Genomic DNA, 15,942 nt, shown 5'->3' with positions numbered 1-15,942 from the left:
AGAGTGTTGTCATCTGCATATCTGAGGTCATTGATATCTTTCCCAGCAATCTTGATTCCAGCTTGTATTTCATCCAGCCCGGCCTTTTGCATGATATACTCTGCATTTAAGTTAAATAGGTAGTGTGACAATATACAGCCTTGATGTACTCCTTTCCCAATTTGGAACCAGTTCCTTTTTCCATGTCCGGTTCTAACTGTTGCTTCTTGACCTACATACAGGCTTCTTAGGAGGCAGGTAAAGTGGTCTGGTATTCCCATCTCTTGAAGAATTTTCCACAGTTTGTTGTGATCCACACAGTCACATAGCTGCTTCATAGTCTATGAAGCAGAAGTTTTTCTGGAATTCTCTTGCTTTTCCTATATTCCAACAGATGTTGGCAATTTGATCTCTGGTTCCTCTGCCTTTTCTAAATTCAGCTTGAACATCTGGAATTCAGTTCATATCTCAGTTCACATACTGTTGAAGTCTACCTTGGAGGATTTTGAGATTATTTTGTTAGCATGTGAAATGAGTGCAATTGTGCAGTAGTTGGAACATTCTTTGGCATTTCCTTTCTTTGGGATTGGAATAAAAACTGACATTTTCCAGTCCTGGGGCCACTACTAAGTTTTCCAAATTTGCTGGCATATTGAGTGCAGCACTTTCATAGCATCATCTTTTAGGATTTGAAGTATCTTAGCTGGAGGGCTTCCCTTATAGCTCAGTTGGTAAAGAACCCACCGGCAATGCAGGAGATTCCGGTTCAATTCCTGGTTTGGGAAGACCCACTGGAGAAGGGATAGGCTACCCACTCCAGTATTCTTGGGCTTTACTCATGGCTCAGCTGGTAAAGAATCCACCTGCAAGGTGGGAGACCTGGGTTTGATCCCTGGGTTGGGAAGATCCCTTGGAGAAGGGAAAGGCTATGCACTCTAGTATTCTGGCCTAGAGAATTCCATGGACAGCATAGGCCGTGGGTTCACAAAGAGTCAGACAAGTCTGAGTCACTTTCACTTTCACTTTCAGTTGGAATTCTATCACCTCCACTAGCTTTGTTTGTAGTGATGCTTCCTAAGGCCCAGTTGACTTTGCACTCCAAGATTGGTTCTAGGTGAGAGATCACACCATCATGGTCATCTGGGTCATTGAGATCTTTTTTGCCTAGTTCTTCTGTGTATTCTTGCCACCTCTTCTTAATATCTTCTGCTTCTGTTAGGTCCATACCATTTCTGTCCTTTACTGCACCCATCTTTGCATAAAATGTTCCCTTGGTATCTCTAATTGTCTTGAAGAGATCTCTAGTCATTCCCATTCTATTGTTTTCCTCTATTTCTTTGCACTGTTCACTTAGGAAGGCTTTCTTATCTCTCCTTGCTATTCTTTGGAACTCTGCATTCAGATGGGTATATCTTTCCTTTTATCCTTTGTCTTTTGCTTCTCTTCTTTTCACAGCTATTTGTAAGACCTCCTTAGACAACCATTTTGCTGTTTTGCATTTCTTTTTTCTTGGGTATGGTTTTGATCACCACCTCTTGTACAATGTTACGAACTTCTCTCCATAGTTCTTCAGGCACTCTTGTCTATCAGATCTAATCTTGAATCTATTTGTCACTTCCACTGTACAATTGTAAGGGATTTGATTTAGCTCATACCTGAATGGTCTAGAGGTTTTCCCTACTTTCTTCCATCTAAGTCTGAATTTTGCAATAAGGAGTTCATGATTTGAGCCACAGTCAGCTCCTGGTCTTGTTTTTGCTGACTGTATAGAGCTTCTCCATCTTTAGCTATAAATAATATAGTCAGTCTGATTTCCATACTGACCATTTGTTGATGTCCATATGTAAAGTTGTCTCTTGTGTTGTTGGAAGAGGATGTTTGCTATGACCAGTTTGTTCTGTTGGCAAAACTCTTAGACTTTGTCTTGCTTCAACTTGTACTCCAAAGCCAAACTTGCCTGTAATTCCAGGTATCTCTTAACTTCCTACTTTTGCATTCCAGTCCTCTATAATGAAAAGGACATCTTTTTTTTGGTGTTAGTTCTAGAAGGTCTGTAGGTCTTCATAGAACTGTTCAACTTCAGTTTCTTCGGCTTTAGGTTTGGGGCACAGACTTAGATTATTGTGATATTAAATTGTTTGCCTTGGAAATGAACAGAGATCATCTTATTGTTTTTGAGATTGCATGCAAGTACTGCATTTTGGACCCTTTTATTGACTATGTGGGCTACTCCATTTCTTCTAATGGATTCTTGCCCACTGTAATATAATGGTCATCTGAATTAAATTCACCCACTCTGGTCCATTTAGTTCACTGATTCCTAAAATGTAGATATTCTGTCTTGCCATCTCCTGTTTGACCACTTCCAATTTACCTTGATTTGTGGACCTAACATTCCTATACAATATTGTTCTTTACAGCATCAGATTTTACTTCCATCATCAGTTGCATCCTCAACTGGGTGTTGTTTCCACTTTGGTTCAGACTCTTCATTCCCTCTGGAGCTATTTCTCCACTCTTCTCTAGTAGCATGTTGGGCAACTACCAGCCTGGGGAGTTCATCTTTCCATGTCATATATTTCTGCCTTTTCGTACTGTTCATGGAGTTTTCAAGGCAAGAATGGTAAAGTGATTTGCCATTCCCTACTCCAGTGAACCACATTTTGTCAGAACTCTCCGTCATGACCCATCCGTCTTGGGAAGCCCTACATGGCATGGCTCATAGTTTCACCGAGTTAGACAAGCCTGTGATCCATGTGATCAGTGTGATTAGTTTTCTGTGATTATGGTTTTCTTTCTGTCTGCCCTCTGATGGATGAGGACAAGAGCCTTGTGGAAGCTTCCTGATGTGAGGGACAGGCTATGGGGAAAACTGGATCTTGTTCTGATGGGCAAGGTTGTGTTTAGTAAATCTTTAATCCAATTTTCTGCTGATGAGTGGGGCTGTGTTCCCTCCCTGTAGTTTGGTTTGAGGCCAAACTATGGTAGGGGTAGTGGTGGTAATGGTAACCTCCTTCAAAAGGACTTATACCAGCACACTGAGGCTCCCAGGACTGCTGGAGTCAGTGGCTCAACCCTGCACCAGGCCACCGTTGACCACACCTCCTCAGGAGACTCTGGGACACTCACAGGCAAGTCTGGCTCAGTCTCTTGTGGGGTTACTGCTCCTTTCTCTGGGGTCCTGGTGTGCAAAAGGTTTGTTTGTGCCCTCCAAGAGTCTGTTTCCTCAGCGCAGTGGAACTTCTGTAATCAAATCCCTCTGGCCTTCAATGCCAAATTCCCTGGGGGTTCTCAGTGCCTTGCCACATCCCCAGGTTGAGAAGTCTGTTGTGGGCCCCAGAACTTCTGCACCAGTATGAGAATTTCTTTGGTATAACTGTTCTCCAGCTTGTGGGTCGTCTGCTCGGTGGTTCTATGATGGGGCTGAGGGTGACCTCCTCCAAGAGGACTTATGCGACATGCCACGCCTCCCAGGTCTGCTGCAGTCAGAACCCCTGTCTCCGAGGCAGGCCACTGCTGACCCGTGCCTCCACAGGAGACACTCAAACACTCCAGGTCTGCTCAGTCTCTTGTGGGGGTCTCTGCTCTTTTCCCTTGGTTCTGGTGTGCACGAGGTTTTGTTTGTGCCCTCTGAGCATCTCTGGCGGGTATGAGATTTGATATTAAACATGATTGTGCCCCTCCTACCGTCTCGTTGGGGCTTCTCCTTCGCCTTAAAAGGTCAAAAAGTGGATGGCCCAACTTTTGGAAATCCCTGCCCCTTCCTGAAAATAGTTTGAAAAATGGATCCCATTCATTAACCTATAAAATTACCCAGACCATAAAATTAACTTCCCAATATCTCAGGCCACTATCACTTTCCAAGATGACTCTAATCCCTTGGGTTGCTCTTGCCTTCTGAGACAGACCTCATTCTGCCTATGGAACGTGTATCTCAGTAAACTGGCTTTCAGTTTCCCATGACCCATTCTTGAATTATTTCCTGCGAGAAGTTAAAAACCCTCATTGGCAGCCCGTCCCAGGGACTCACCAAAGACCTGAGACATGACCACTCTCTCATGCTCCATTTTCCTGCAACAAGCCCAGGATACCAGGAGACATGAACCTCCCACATTTAGTTCATCCTCCTTCATCATTCTCTTTGCCAGGCCCCACCTTTCTTCCACTTCCCCCCTTCCTTGGTTCTTAAATGAAAGCTTCCACACTATGAAAGAGACAAACCGGCATTGGGAAGAAGGAGCAAAAAGAAGGGGAAGGATTGTTTTAATAAACAAGTTACTAAAGTTCAGAATTTCCAGTTGAGGATATTTTCTAATTTCCTCTACAATTCTTCAATCCTATCCTGATAGTTATTATTTTACCCATCTTACAGAAAAAGAAACTGAGGTTAGGAAACAATTACGAGTTAATGTTGTCTTCTGACCTACAGCTGCACTCTTTGCATTTTAGCAAATTGCCTCTATCTGCATTCATTTTGCAGGATTTTGATGTGTCTGTATTGAGCACCCTGCAGGCCCAGCACAGGGGAATGGGCCTAGGGCTTCTGCAGCTTTTCAAAGAGCACAGGCCTGGCTGTCACCCTGCAGTGAAAGTCTGGGCTGACACAAGACATGTTCCATTCTAAGGCCATAACTCACACGCTGATTTAGATAGTGGAAAGTGCTTCCCCAAGACAAGCTATGTGTTTTCAAAATGAACTGCCATCTTGCTGTCTACTCTGCGTGATACTTTATAACTATCTATCTCTGATAACAGAATGCTACAATTAAGGTGAAATCCGCATATGCAAAGTTAACAATTTTTTGGCATTTCCCATTCATCTTAGAAGATTTTGGCTGAAAACAGATGTGTACCCTGCCCCCATTCCAACACACGCGCGCGCGCGCGCGCACACACACACACACACAGACACACGCACTCATACACTTAGTCACAGAGGCAGGGAATGATCCCATCTGATTTAGCTTCTCTCTTGATACTATCCTGTGAGCCTCTCTCCATTCACTTTATTTTGCTCTTTTGCCTTTGAAAATGGTATTCATTCTCTGAGCTAAGGCATAATAAACAGAGAACTGGACTTGGAGCTAGAAGACCCAGATGTTAGCCCTGAGACATTGCTTTAGTCATTGTGTGACCAGACCAAAAACTATCTGAGTTCTTAAAGCTGGACAAATAAACCCATGACTCTGAGACTCACCAGCTGTCAACTGCAGGCAAAGTACTTAACTACTCTGAAACTCAATGTCCTCATTTGCAAAACAGCACTGTTATTGGTGGTCTTGCAAGATCATGTAAAGATTAAATACATTAAAGGAGATTTATAAAACACACAAAAAGTGGTACTCTGTATCTCTTACTTCTGTTTTCTACCTTAATCACTATATCATTGACTCTCAGGATTCTCTTCAGAGTAATGACATTTATATACAACATTATATTGAGGATTAAATGAGAAAATATACCTGAAACTACCATGAAATTATAACGTATTTTTAGTCCTTTGGTCAATCACTCAATATTTCTCAGGAAAGATTCAGTGGTCAATGATAAGGGTGACAACAAAGGAGAATCAGACAGAATTACCCTCGAGAAACCTTAATTCTCAAGATATACAGCACTCTGTTGGAAGAACATAACATATGGCAAAAATGAAAAGTGATGGTGATGTATTTGTAAGGTTCAAAGATAACAAGGAGACACCTTCCAGATGGGGCCATCAGCCAAGGCTCTATGATGGACCTGCTGTTTGAGAAAATACTTGGCCGAAGAGTAGCAGATAATGGATAAAAGTCATCCAGGTCCAGCATGAGCAAGATCACGGCAGTGAGAAAGTGTGGGAAAGGTGAGGGGAACCTAGACCATACTGTGCAGGATGATTAGAGGGTTGCGGCTGATAAGGTTGCAAAGATGGATTGGGCTTTTATGGAGGAATTTGGACTTCTAAGCTCACGGAAAATGGAGGGCCCACAGAAGGTCTTTGAGCAGGAGAGTGATGTTTTCAGATTGAGCTTTCCTGAAGGTGAATCCAGCTGTAATGCATATGGAGGGTTGTAGCGATGTGAAACAGAGGCGCCCTAGGAGTCTGTTAGACAAGTTCAGGAGAGAGCCGAGGCCCTGAAATGGATCAAAGGGAAAGTGAAGGAGAGAAGCTTGGAGGGAAAATATCATAGGATTTAAGGGAGCAAGTTGGAGGTGTGGAAGGTGAGAGAGGTTACCTGAAGTTAAGGAGGAGTCCTGAGTGCCACTGAAGTCCTGGTTGAGGGGACTTGCACAGGAAAATGCCAAGAAGGAACTAAACTAATAAAAAAGACAACATTACCTGCATGCAAAAAGAAGAAGAAACTTAATTCACCAGGTTTCCAGGAGTCAGGGAAGGGCAGACCGGCCTTTTGGTGGTGTTTCCCAACCTTGGAGCTACTGACATCTGGGGCTAGAGAATTCCGTGTTGGGGGACCTGCCCTCTGCACTGTAGGATGTTTAGCACCCACTTGATGCCAGCAACACAACCTCCAAAGTTGTGACGACCATAAACGTCCCTGGAAATTTCCAAATATCCCCCGAGAGGCAAAGCCGTTCCCACTGAGACCCCTGCTGTAGGGACAGGTCTGCTCCCCAAGAGAATCGTTGCAGAACTGTGGAAGGAAAATCTGAGCTGCACGCCCCAGGGGGCCGATGACCTGGTTCAGACCCTGGACTTTGGAGGGGCCTGGAGGGAAGACAGAGGCACCTAGGGAGTTGGTGGAAAGAAGTGGGTTCCAGGTGAGCCTGCCAGAGCTGCCCCTAGGGTGTCCAGATATAGCACCTCCCATCATATCCACATGTCAGTAAAAGCATTATGAGGTATTAGTCATGGCTACATTACTTGAGGAAAAAGTAAAAGAACAGAGCTTTCCAAATAGGTCAGAAGCATTGTAAAATTGCAGCCAAGAGGACCCAGGAGTCAAAACAAAGACAGGGAGGAAGACAGACACAGAAATCAGAGACGGGGCAGGAAGAGGGGTGCAGTATCCAGGGCCTGGAATAATTGATATTCACCTCTGTCACACTGCACCTTAATCTCTGAAGAAATAGAGATAATAACAACTGAGGACCTTGTTTAAATCTCCACAATTAAACCAGGTACAAATTTCTTAGGCAAGCAAGTTTTTCAGTACATTTTAAAAAAATAATTTTGAGATGAATAATGTGAGTACTGGCAAATCCTGCTAATGATAAAATCTAATGATTGCTGAGGATATCAAGACAGTTGTCTCTTCCTGAGCAGCTTAACTTCTCTGGATCTTCATTTCTTCAACTGCAAAATGAAATGAATCATTTCCATCTCATAAACTTGGTGTGATGATTAAGTAAAATAAGACAAATGAAATGCCTGACACACATTCAATTATTATCTTTCTATCTATCCATCTCTATGCAACTGATTTATGACTATGTCTGGACGAGTAAGAGAAGGTATGTAGACATGGCGCCATCAGTCCAGTGTGTGGTTGTTGTTACAATTCTAGAGGATGCTTCTGGAGATGTCCATTTAAGGCATCTGGTTCCCTGAAGACACAAATATGCTAGAAATATTGTATGACATCTCTTATATGTAGACTCTGAAAAAGGAATGATCCAAATGAACTTATTTACAAAACAGAAACAGACTCACAGACTTAGAGAATAAATTTATGGTTGCCAAGGGGGAAGAATAGGGAGAAGGGAGAATTAGAGAGTTTGAGATGAATATGTACACACTGCTATATGTAAAATGGATAACCAACAAGGACTTACTGTATAGCAAGGGGACCTCTGCTCAATGTTATGTGGCAGCCTGTATGGGAGGGGAGTTTGGGGAAGAATGGATACATGTGTATATATGGCTGAATCCCTTCGCTATCTACCTGCAACTATCACAACATTGTTAACTGGCTATACTCCAATATAAAAACAAAGGGGGGGGGTAAAAAATAAAAACAAGATGGTAATGATACCCAATGTCTGGATGAGAGGTGGAAAGCCCATTAATTATCCACATTTCTCAGACCCCAGATGTTTGGCAGTACATTGGAGAACTTCTCCACGTAACCGGTAGCATTTCCTGTATTTTGCTGGCTGTTTACGGCTGAGTTGAAGTACCAATATTAGCCTTATTTCAGTCTTACAAAACAAATTGATCTGACATCAGAAATTCCAGGAGCTACTCGAAAAGATCACGAATTATATCTGGAGTTATATCTTGGTTTGGTTTTTGCCTCATTCTGAAAATAAGATCCCTCTGCTCAACTGATATTGGTTATTATAGATATCCTCCTTTCCTCAACCATATGTATATTGTTTTTCTAAAGATCTGAGGGGCAGTGGCCTTTGGTGTCTAGGATTTTAGGGCATTTGGCTAATCATTAACTAGATCCCAGACTGTAGATGTCTTTTATTCCAACTCCCTGAGTAGTTCTATTCCTCTCTAGGTAATACAGGTTGGTAGCTCCTGGATAAGATGTTTGCTGCTGCTTTTTGCCTCTTATTTTTGATGACTTATCAGCCTGGGGTAACCATACAGGAGAAGGTGAACTGGTGAGTTGGCCAAGAGTTTCTGCAAAATTTGCAGTTTAAAGGGTCACTTAGCTGGGAAATAAGCCGCTGTCAGTTTTGCAACAGGCTGTTATAGGATGGAATGTGACTTTTTTCCATGCTATTACTAATTCAGTGAAGGACTCCAGGTCAGTAAAAACATTCACTTGGTGTCAGATAGGCCTGTGTGCAAATCCGAGGCTTAGGAGCTGGGTCACCTGGACTAAATGGCCTAATCTCTTTGCACTTGTTTCTCGATTGGTCAAACGATCATGATAATACCTCTTCTATAAGAGCCGTGCCAAGTTGCTTCAGTCATGTGCAAGTCTTTGCAACCCCACCAGACTCTACTCTCCATGGAATTCTCCAGGCAAGAGTACTGGTGTGGGTTGCCATTTTCTTCTGCAGGGGGTCTTTCCAACCCAGGGATCGAACCTGAATCTCTTATGTCTCCTGTATTGTCAGGTCGGTTCTACCACTAGCACCACCTGGGTAGCCTTAATGAACATGAAATAAGATCCTGGATATAAAATATATTCAACTTAATAAATGATATTTCTTTTGAATGATATTGGACAATTTCACCTCTGCTTGTCCATTTGTGAATTATAAGAATACACATCTCATAGTGTTTGGGGGAGGATAAAATTAGATAAAGTATATAAAATTATCTTGGGAAACATAAGAGACTATAAAGATACTGAGTCATTTCATTCCAGAAAGTCAACCTTTTGCTATGGAGTAACGAATGGAAGAGATATTTATCTATGTATGCTGCATTTTATGCATTCCTTTCTCTTGAATATCCCAAACTTGCTTCATGTGTTTTTTTTTTTTTTTTTATCTCAACATCAAGTATTTTGTAGTGCTTAAATAGCCTCTTATTTTGCCTGTGGGATAGTTTTAAAGGAGTTCTTGTCTCCTAAACATTGAAAATTTCAGGTAGAGCTATTTTACTAAAATTCTTGTTGGATGATTCAATTTTGAATCATTATTGCTTTTAAAGGCTAAGCAAGAGATTTCCTTTAACTAACAACAGTTCAGAAGGGGTAAAGGCATTTTTACAAGCAGTTAATTTGCAACTTGTGTTTCAAGCAAATACCATTTCGAAAAATCAGAAAATTCATGTCTAATAATTAGAAAATAAAGGCCAGAGACCTGTGGTAAAGGAAATCTCTGCTGAGATACCCTTAATTATAAAAGCTTATCATTGTAATCCTTTTTGAAAATGAACAAAGAGTCTTGATGTTTGATGAACTTATCAAATAAGACAGACCAGTGAAGGGGCAAATTTGAAGTCAAGGCAAAAGAGAGCCAATTAAATATGCTGCAAAGTGCTGAAGTAGGAAATCACACGGTCTTGTGTCAAATGCCAGAGTGCCTGACCCTGGCTTTGCAAAGGCAAAGCTGCATGGTGAAATAACTTGACTGGGTTCAAATTCCGGCACTGGCATGTACTATTTGTGTGATCTGAGGCAAGTTATTTAAGTTTTCTGAGCTGTAAAGTGGGAGGCAAGTAAGAGGAACAATTAAGTGCTTAAAAGTACTTAAATCAACACTTGGTACTTAATAAGCATTCAATGACAGCTGTTACCAGTGGTGCTATGTCACTGTTATTGTCATTTTTGGGGGTATTTTTCTTCTCTCCAATGGTTGATAAAAATAAGGATAAATTTGTAATGTGCCAATTAGTATGCATCTTTTGGATTAGTCTGTGATTTCAAACTTTAAGAAAATCTAACAATGGCAAAATAAATAACTATTTTTCTCAAAATCTTATATAAACACTAACATTGAAAACAGATGGTATATATTTACATTTTTAATGGCATACATTTACTTTTATAAGCTCATATTTACCATTATTATAAACTATACTGCCTGTGTGTTATTACACCATTACTATAAATTCTTAGAAAAATGGAACTGCTTGAGAAAAAAATATTTTAAGATAATGTTGATGAAAAGACATTATAATATTCAGCTCAAAAATCATGACTCTCTTTTATGTGTTTTATACAAAAAATATACTTCAGCATTTGTGTTGCTTTAAAAAGTTAAAAAATTTTTTCCATCCTTTTAATTTATTGAGATTTGTTTTACGACAAAGAATATGCTCTTGGTGAATATTTCACGGGTACTTCAAAGTGTGCCCTTATCTATTGTTGGGTGCAGTTTTAAGTCATTAAGTTGGTTGTTAAAGCTGCTCAAGTTTCACCTCCTTGTCTAACAATTACTGAGGGAAAGATGCTGCAATCTTCAACTATATTTTGCATTTATCTGTTTCTCCTTTTAGTTCTATCAGGGTTTGCTTCATGTATTTTGAAGCTCTCTTATTATCTATTTATAAACAGGTTTATACATGATTTGCCCCTTTATCATTACAAGAGGCTTTCATATCCCTGGGTTGTGCATGGTGACTTTTCCCCCCAATATTTTGCTTTAACTTATCTGACTCTTTGTATTTTGCAGTATGACTCATGCAGATAACATATAGGTGGGTCTTACTTTATTAGCTAGTCTAATAATCTCTTTTAATCATAGTATTTATATCACTTATGTAAGATGTAATTACTGATACTCATGGGTTTGGGTTTACCAAATTTCTATTTGTTTTCTACTTGTACCATCTGTTCTTTGTTTCTGTTTTTCTTCTTTTTTGTCATCTTTTGGGTTTATTTATTTTTTCTAATTTCAGATCACTTATTAGCAATTCTATTTTATTTTTTTATTTTGGCTGCTACCCTAAACTTTGCAACATTCATCATTAACTTAAAACAGCTTACTTTCAAATAATATCATATCACTTCTGATACCATTATTATTTTTCCTGAATAACTTCTTTTGACCTTTCTTATGGTCGGAATGAATTTTGGTGAGAGAATGATCCATTTTTATTAGTCAGAAGAGCTCTTTATTTTGCCTTTATGTTGAAGGATATCTTTGATGAATATGAAATTCTACATGAAAAGTTTCCTCTTTCTCTTCCACATTACTTTGAAGATACCATTCCATTATCTTTGGCTTGTATAGTCTTTGAGGAAAAGTCTACTTTGTTATTCTTCGTGTGTCAAACTGTTTTTAAAAATGGGCTCAAATATTTCATCATTGATTTCCAGCAGTCTGATTATGATGTGCATTGGTGTGATTCTGTGGATTTATAGTTCTCATCAAATTTGGGGGGAAATTTGCCTTTATTAATTCAAATATGCTTTCTGCCCCATACCCTCTGCTCTCCTTCTGACTGTAGATATAGTCAGCTACTTCATATTATCTTACAGGTCTCTGAGGCTCTCTTCTTTTTTTAAAAATTGTTTTTGGCAGTATTTTTTCTCTGTTTCATTTTGGAAATACTATCATATCTTCAAGTTTACTGATCCTTTCTTCTGCAATATTTAATCTTTTTTTTTTTAGCCCATCCAATGAATCTTTCATTTTGGTTATTATAATTTTTCAGCTTTAAAAGTTTCATTTGGTACTTTTTTGACATCTTTCACTTCTCATAATGTTTATGATTCCCTTTAATATACTTAAAATAACTCTCTTAGAATCGTTGTTTGCGACTTCCATCACTTTTATTTCATGGGTCTTTAGAATTAGGAAGGACTTTGATATCAAATTGAATCCACTTATGTTACAGATAAGAAAACTGAGTTCCAGAAAGAGAAGTGGAATATTAAATAAGAACCAGACTGTTTTCTCTAGGCATTTTATGAGTATAGACAAATTCAATCCTTATTATTTTCCTCTGAGATTGTTGTAATTATTATCCCCAGCAGCTGGGGGCCAGAGAGGAAACAAAGCAATTTCATATGTAAGTCACACAGCTTACTAGTGGCACAGTCAGGCCTTATAATTCCTAGATTGGTATTATTACACCATTATTGTTACTCTTACCCATCAGGAAAAAAAAAAGGCTTTTCAAAACTGAGCACCCATTTTGATAAGCACTGTTTACAACACCTAGGACATGGAAGCAATCTAAATGTCCATCGACAGAGGAATGGCTAAAGAAGATGTGGTACATACATACAATGGAACATTACTCAGACATAAAAAGAATGAAATAATGCCATTTGCAGCAACACGGATGGACCGAGAGATTGTTATAGTGAGTGAAATAAATCAGACAGGGAAATATAAACATCATATTATACCACTTGCCTAGATGGGTGAGATGGGGTGTGGGTGGGAGGCGGATCCAAGAGGGAGGGAATATGTATACATATAGCTGATTCACTTTGTTGTATAGCAGAAACTGATACAATTTGGTAAAGCAACAATACCCAAATTTAAAACAAATAGCACAAATGAACTTGTTTACAAAATGGAAATAGAGTCACAGATGTAAGAAAATAAACTTAGAGTTATCAGAGGGGATAAGTGGGGGAGGATAAATTGAAAGATTGGGATTGACATATACTTACTACTATATATACAATAGATAACTAATATGGATCTGTAGTATGGCACAGGGAAACCTACTCAATATTCTATAATGACCTATGGAGAAAAGAATCTAAAAAAGAGTGGATATATGTATGTGTATAACTGACTTAATTTGCTATACACCAGAAACTAACACAATATTATAAACCAAGTGTACTCCAATAAATTTTTTAAAAAGTAAAATAAATATTTAGTTTGGAATTAAGATAACCAAAGGCTTTTATACCATTTCCAATCTAACATTTCCACCAATGAAGAATGAACTTAAGTCCCTTGGGGCGGGGGGGTTAAAGAAATACAAGTGAAGATCTCAAACATACAGAATAACAACAAGGGTCTGTTTATTTCTCTAAACAGATGAAATAGGCAGTGGAGTCTAATGAAATTTAAATCACTCTCCTCTTTTTTATTTTATTTCATGGGCATCAGAGTGTTTACCAAAGTATCCTGGGCCAGGGCCATGTGAATATTTTCTGTAGTTGTCCAGATGACTGGAAATCAATATGTATTCAGGCTACATGAAATTTCAGCTAATATAAACAACTGCAGTAGTCGATGTGACTCAAAATGAGTCTCATTACTATGGACACTTTTTTTCCTTCGAGGTAACTAATCCCTAGCTGTACTTCAAGTAGCATTGGATGTGGGCTTTGATGTGCAATCAACCTGGTTTTAAATCCTGACTTTGCCTCTTAGTGGCTATGGAACTTGGGTAAGTTGCTTAAACTCTTCAAGGCTAACTTTCTCATCTATAGAGATAATACATATTTCATGAGTGCTTGTCAAGAGTTAAAAGAGTTCACATAAAGCACTGATCATAGAAGCTGGCACATGGCAAGCTTTTAGAAAATTACTTTTATTACTTTATTTCCCTTTTGTCAGCAATCCTTCACAGTATAAATTGAAATGTTTTCTAAAAATCTTTCAATATATATTGGAATATATGTTGGAATATTTCCCAATATGGAATTTTTTCTAGTATATATTGGAATGTTTTCTAAATATGTATAGTTCAGTGTGGAATTCTATGTGTACCTGAAACACAGTAGATACTTTTTTATATTAATTTGTTCATTTATTCATTCATTCATTTTCATTCAAAGGAGTCAAAAAAAATCTTGGTTTGAATTCTTGCTTCACCACTTACTATCAACATATTATAACTTTAAGCACATTATTTCATCTTCCTCTGAATCTGTTTTACTTATCTATAAAATAGATATAATATTCCACAGGAGTCTGATAAAATTTAAATTATATAAGATTGAATGAGATGATATATTCATACAAAAGTTTTTATTGAATTCCCACTGTATGCCAGGTACTGTGCTCAGCACGAGGGGACCACAGTGATCAATAGAGTCATGATCTCCTGCCTTGCAGAATTTGCAGTATAGCAGTGGACATAAAGTGTGGGAGGTTCTACATATGTGGGATTATGTTAGCAGAGGGTAGGTGGGCTTTTCTGGTGGCTCAGCAGTAAAGAACCCACCTGCACTGGAAGAGTGACAGGAGACCCAGGTTCAGTCCCTAGGTTGGGAAGATCCTCTGGAAGAGGGCATGAAAATGCACTTAAATATTGTTGCCTGGAGAATCCCCATGGACAGAGGAGGTTGGTGGGCTACAGTCCACAGGGTTGCAAAGAGTCAGACATGAATGATAAGACTTAATATGCATGGTGGGGCACAGAAAACCATCTGGAGGAAATGAGACCTAACTGAACTCAGACAGTCTGGGCAGATGGATGGGGTGTGATTACTCCACGTGGAAGAAAGAGTATTATGCATATATTGCAGGAGAGCCTGGAAAAGGGTCAGAACTAGAAGTTCTGTGGAATTCTATGTGTACCTGGAACACAGTAGATACTGCTCATTCATTCATTCATTTCTTTTCATTCATTCATTTAATACATATTCCAGGTATGCTTATGGACTTTCCAGGTGGCTCAGTGGTAAAGAATCTGCCCCAATGAGGGAGATCTGGGTTCCATCCCTGGATTGGGAAGATCCCCTGGAGAAGGAAATGGTAACCCTCTCCAGTATTCTTGCCTGAAAAATCCCATGGACAGAGGAGCCTCGTGGGCTACCGTCCTTGGGGTCGCAAGAGTCCAACATGACTTAGTGACTAAACAAACAAAAAAGAGGTATGGTACATAGCAAACAAAACAGATAATGTCCTTACTCCCATGGAATTTACAGTGTAGCAATGGAATCAGTCAATAAACATGTAAACTGAACATTTCAGTAAAAATTGTGGTAAATACTATGAAGGAAACAAAAAGGGTCCTTGAATAGAGGATATCAGAGCAAAAGATTGTTGCTGAGCTGTGAAAGACGCTGGGATTCTTGACCTCCAGAGGACAGGCATTCAATCCAGGGCCATTGACAAATCTTGATCGCTCAGAGCTTTTGTATAATAAATTTTTATTAAAGTACAAAAGAGATAGAGAAAGCTTCTGACATAGACATCAGAAGGGGGCAGAAAGAGTGCCTCCCTGCTAGCCTTTAGCAGTATATTATATACCTATTAGCAAGCTGTGAATTAGAGAAAGGAGATGTCTCTAAATTTGGAGTGGCACCAGATCCCTCACCCACAACATGCATTTTGAGATAACATTGGCACAAGGTGAGTCATCCCGGGCCATAAAATGATTGACATGAATCTTGAAGAAAGGCATGTTTCCAAGCAAATGTATGGTTTCATTAACGTAGATTGAGAACTACTGTATGAGTAAAACATACTGGTTTGTCAAGTGGGTTCTGAGTCTTAGGTGGAACCAACTTAAAGACAGAGTCTAGCGTAAATACACTCACCTAGAGCCAGACATCCTGGAATGTGAAGTCAAGTGGGCCTTAGGAAGCATCACTACGAACAAAGCTAGTGGAGCTGATGGAATTCCAATTGAGCTATTTCAAATCCTGAAAGACGATGCTGTGAAAGTGCTGCACTCAATATGCCAGCAAA

At 39.4% G+C, this 15,942-nt stretch overlaps 1 protein-coding gene across 1 annotated transcript in view; it reads left to right on the top strand.

Moving 5' to 3' along the window:
- Nucleotides 1-8,455: 8,455 nt before the first annotated feature.
- C8A (complement C8 alpha chain) overlaps nucleotides 8,456-15,942 on the top strand; it is a 68,555-nt gene continuing 61,068 nt past the window's right edge. Inside the window, exon 1 of the mRNA XM_065928955.1 lies at nucleotides 8,456-8,532. Coding sequence (XP_065785027.1) covers nucleotides 8,456-8,532 — 77 coding nt within the window. The remainder of the gene's footprint in view (nucleotides 8,533-15,942) is intronic.

Source organism: Muntiacus reevesi, chromosome 1, assembly GCF_963930625.1.
Source record: "Muntiacus reevesi chromosome 1, mMunRee1.1, whole genome shotgun sequence".
Lineage (NCBI taxonomy): Eukaryota > Metazoa > Chordata > Mammalia > Artiodactyla > Cervidae > Muntiacus > Muntiacus reevesi.
This window is presented reverse-complemented; position numbering and strand designations above follow the sequence as displayed.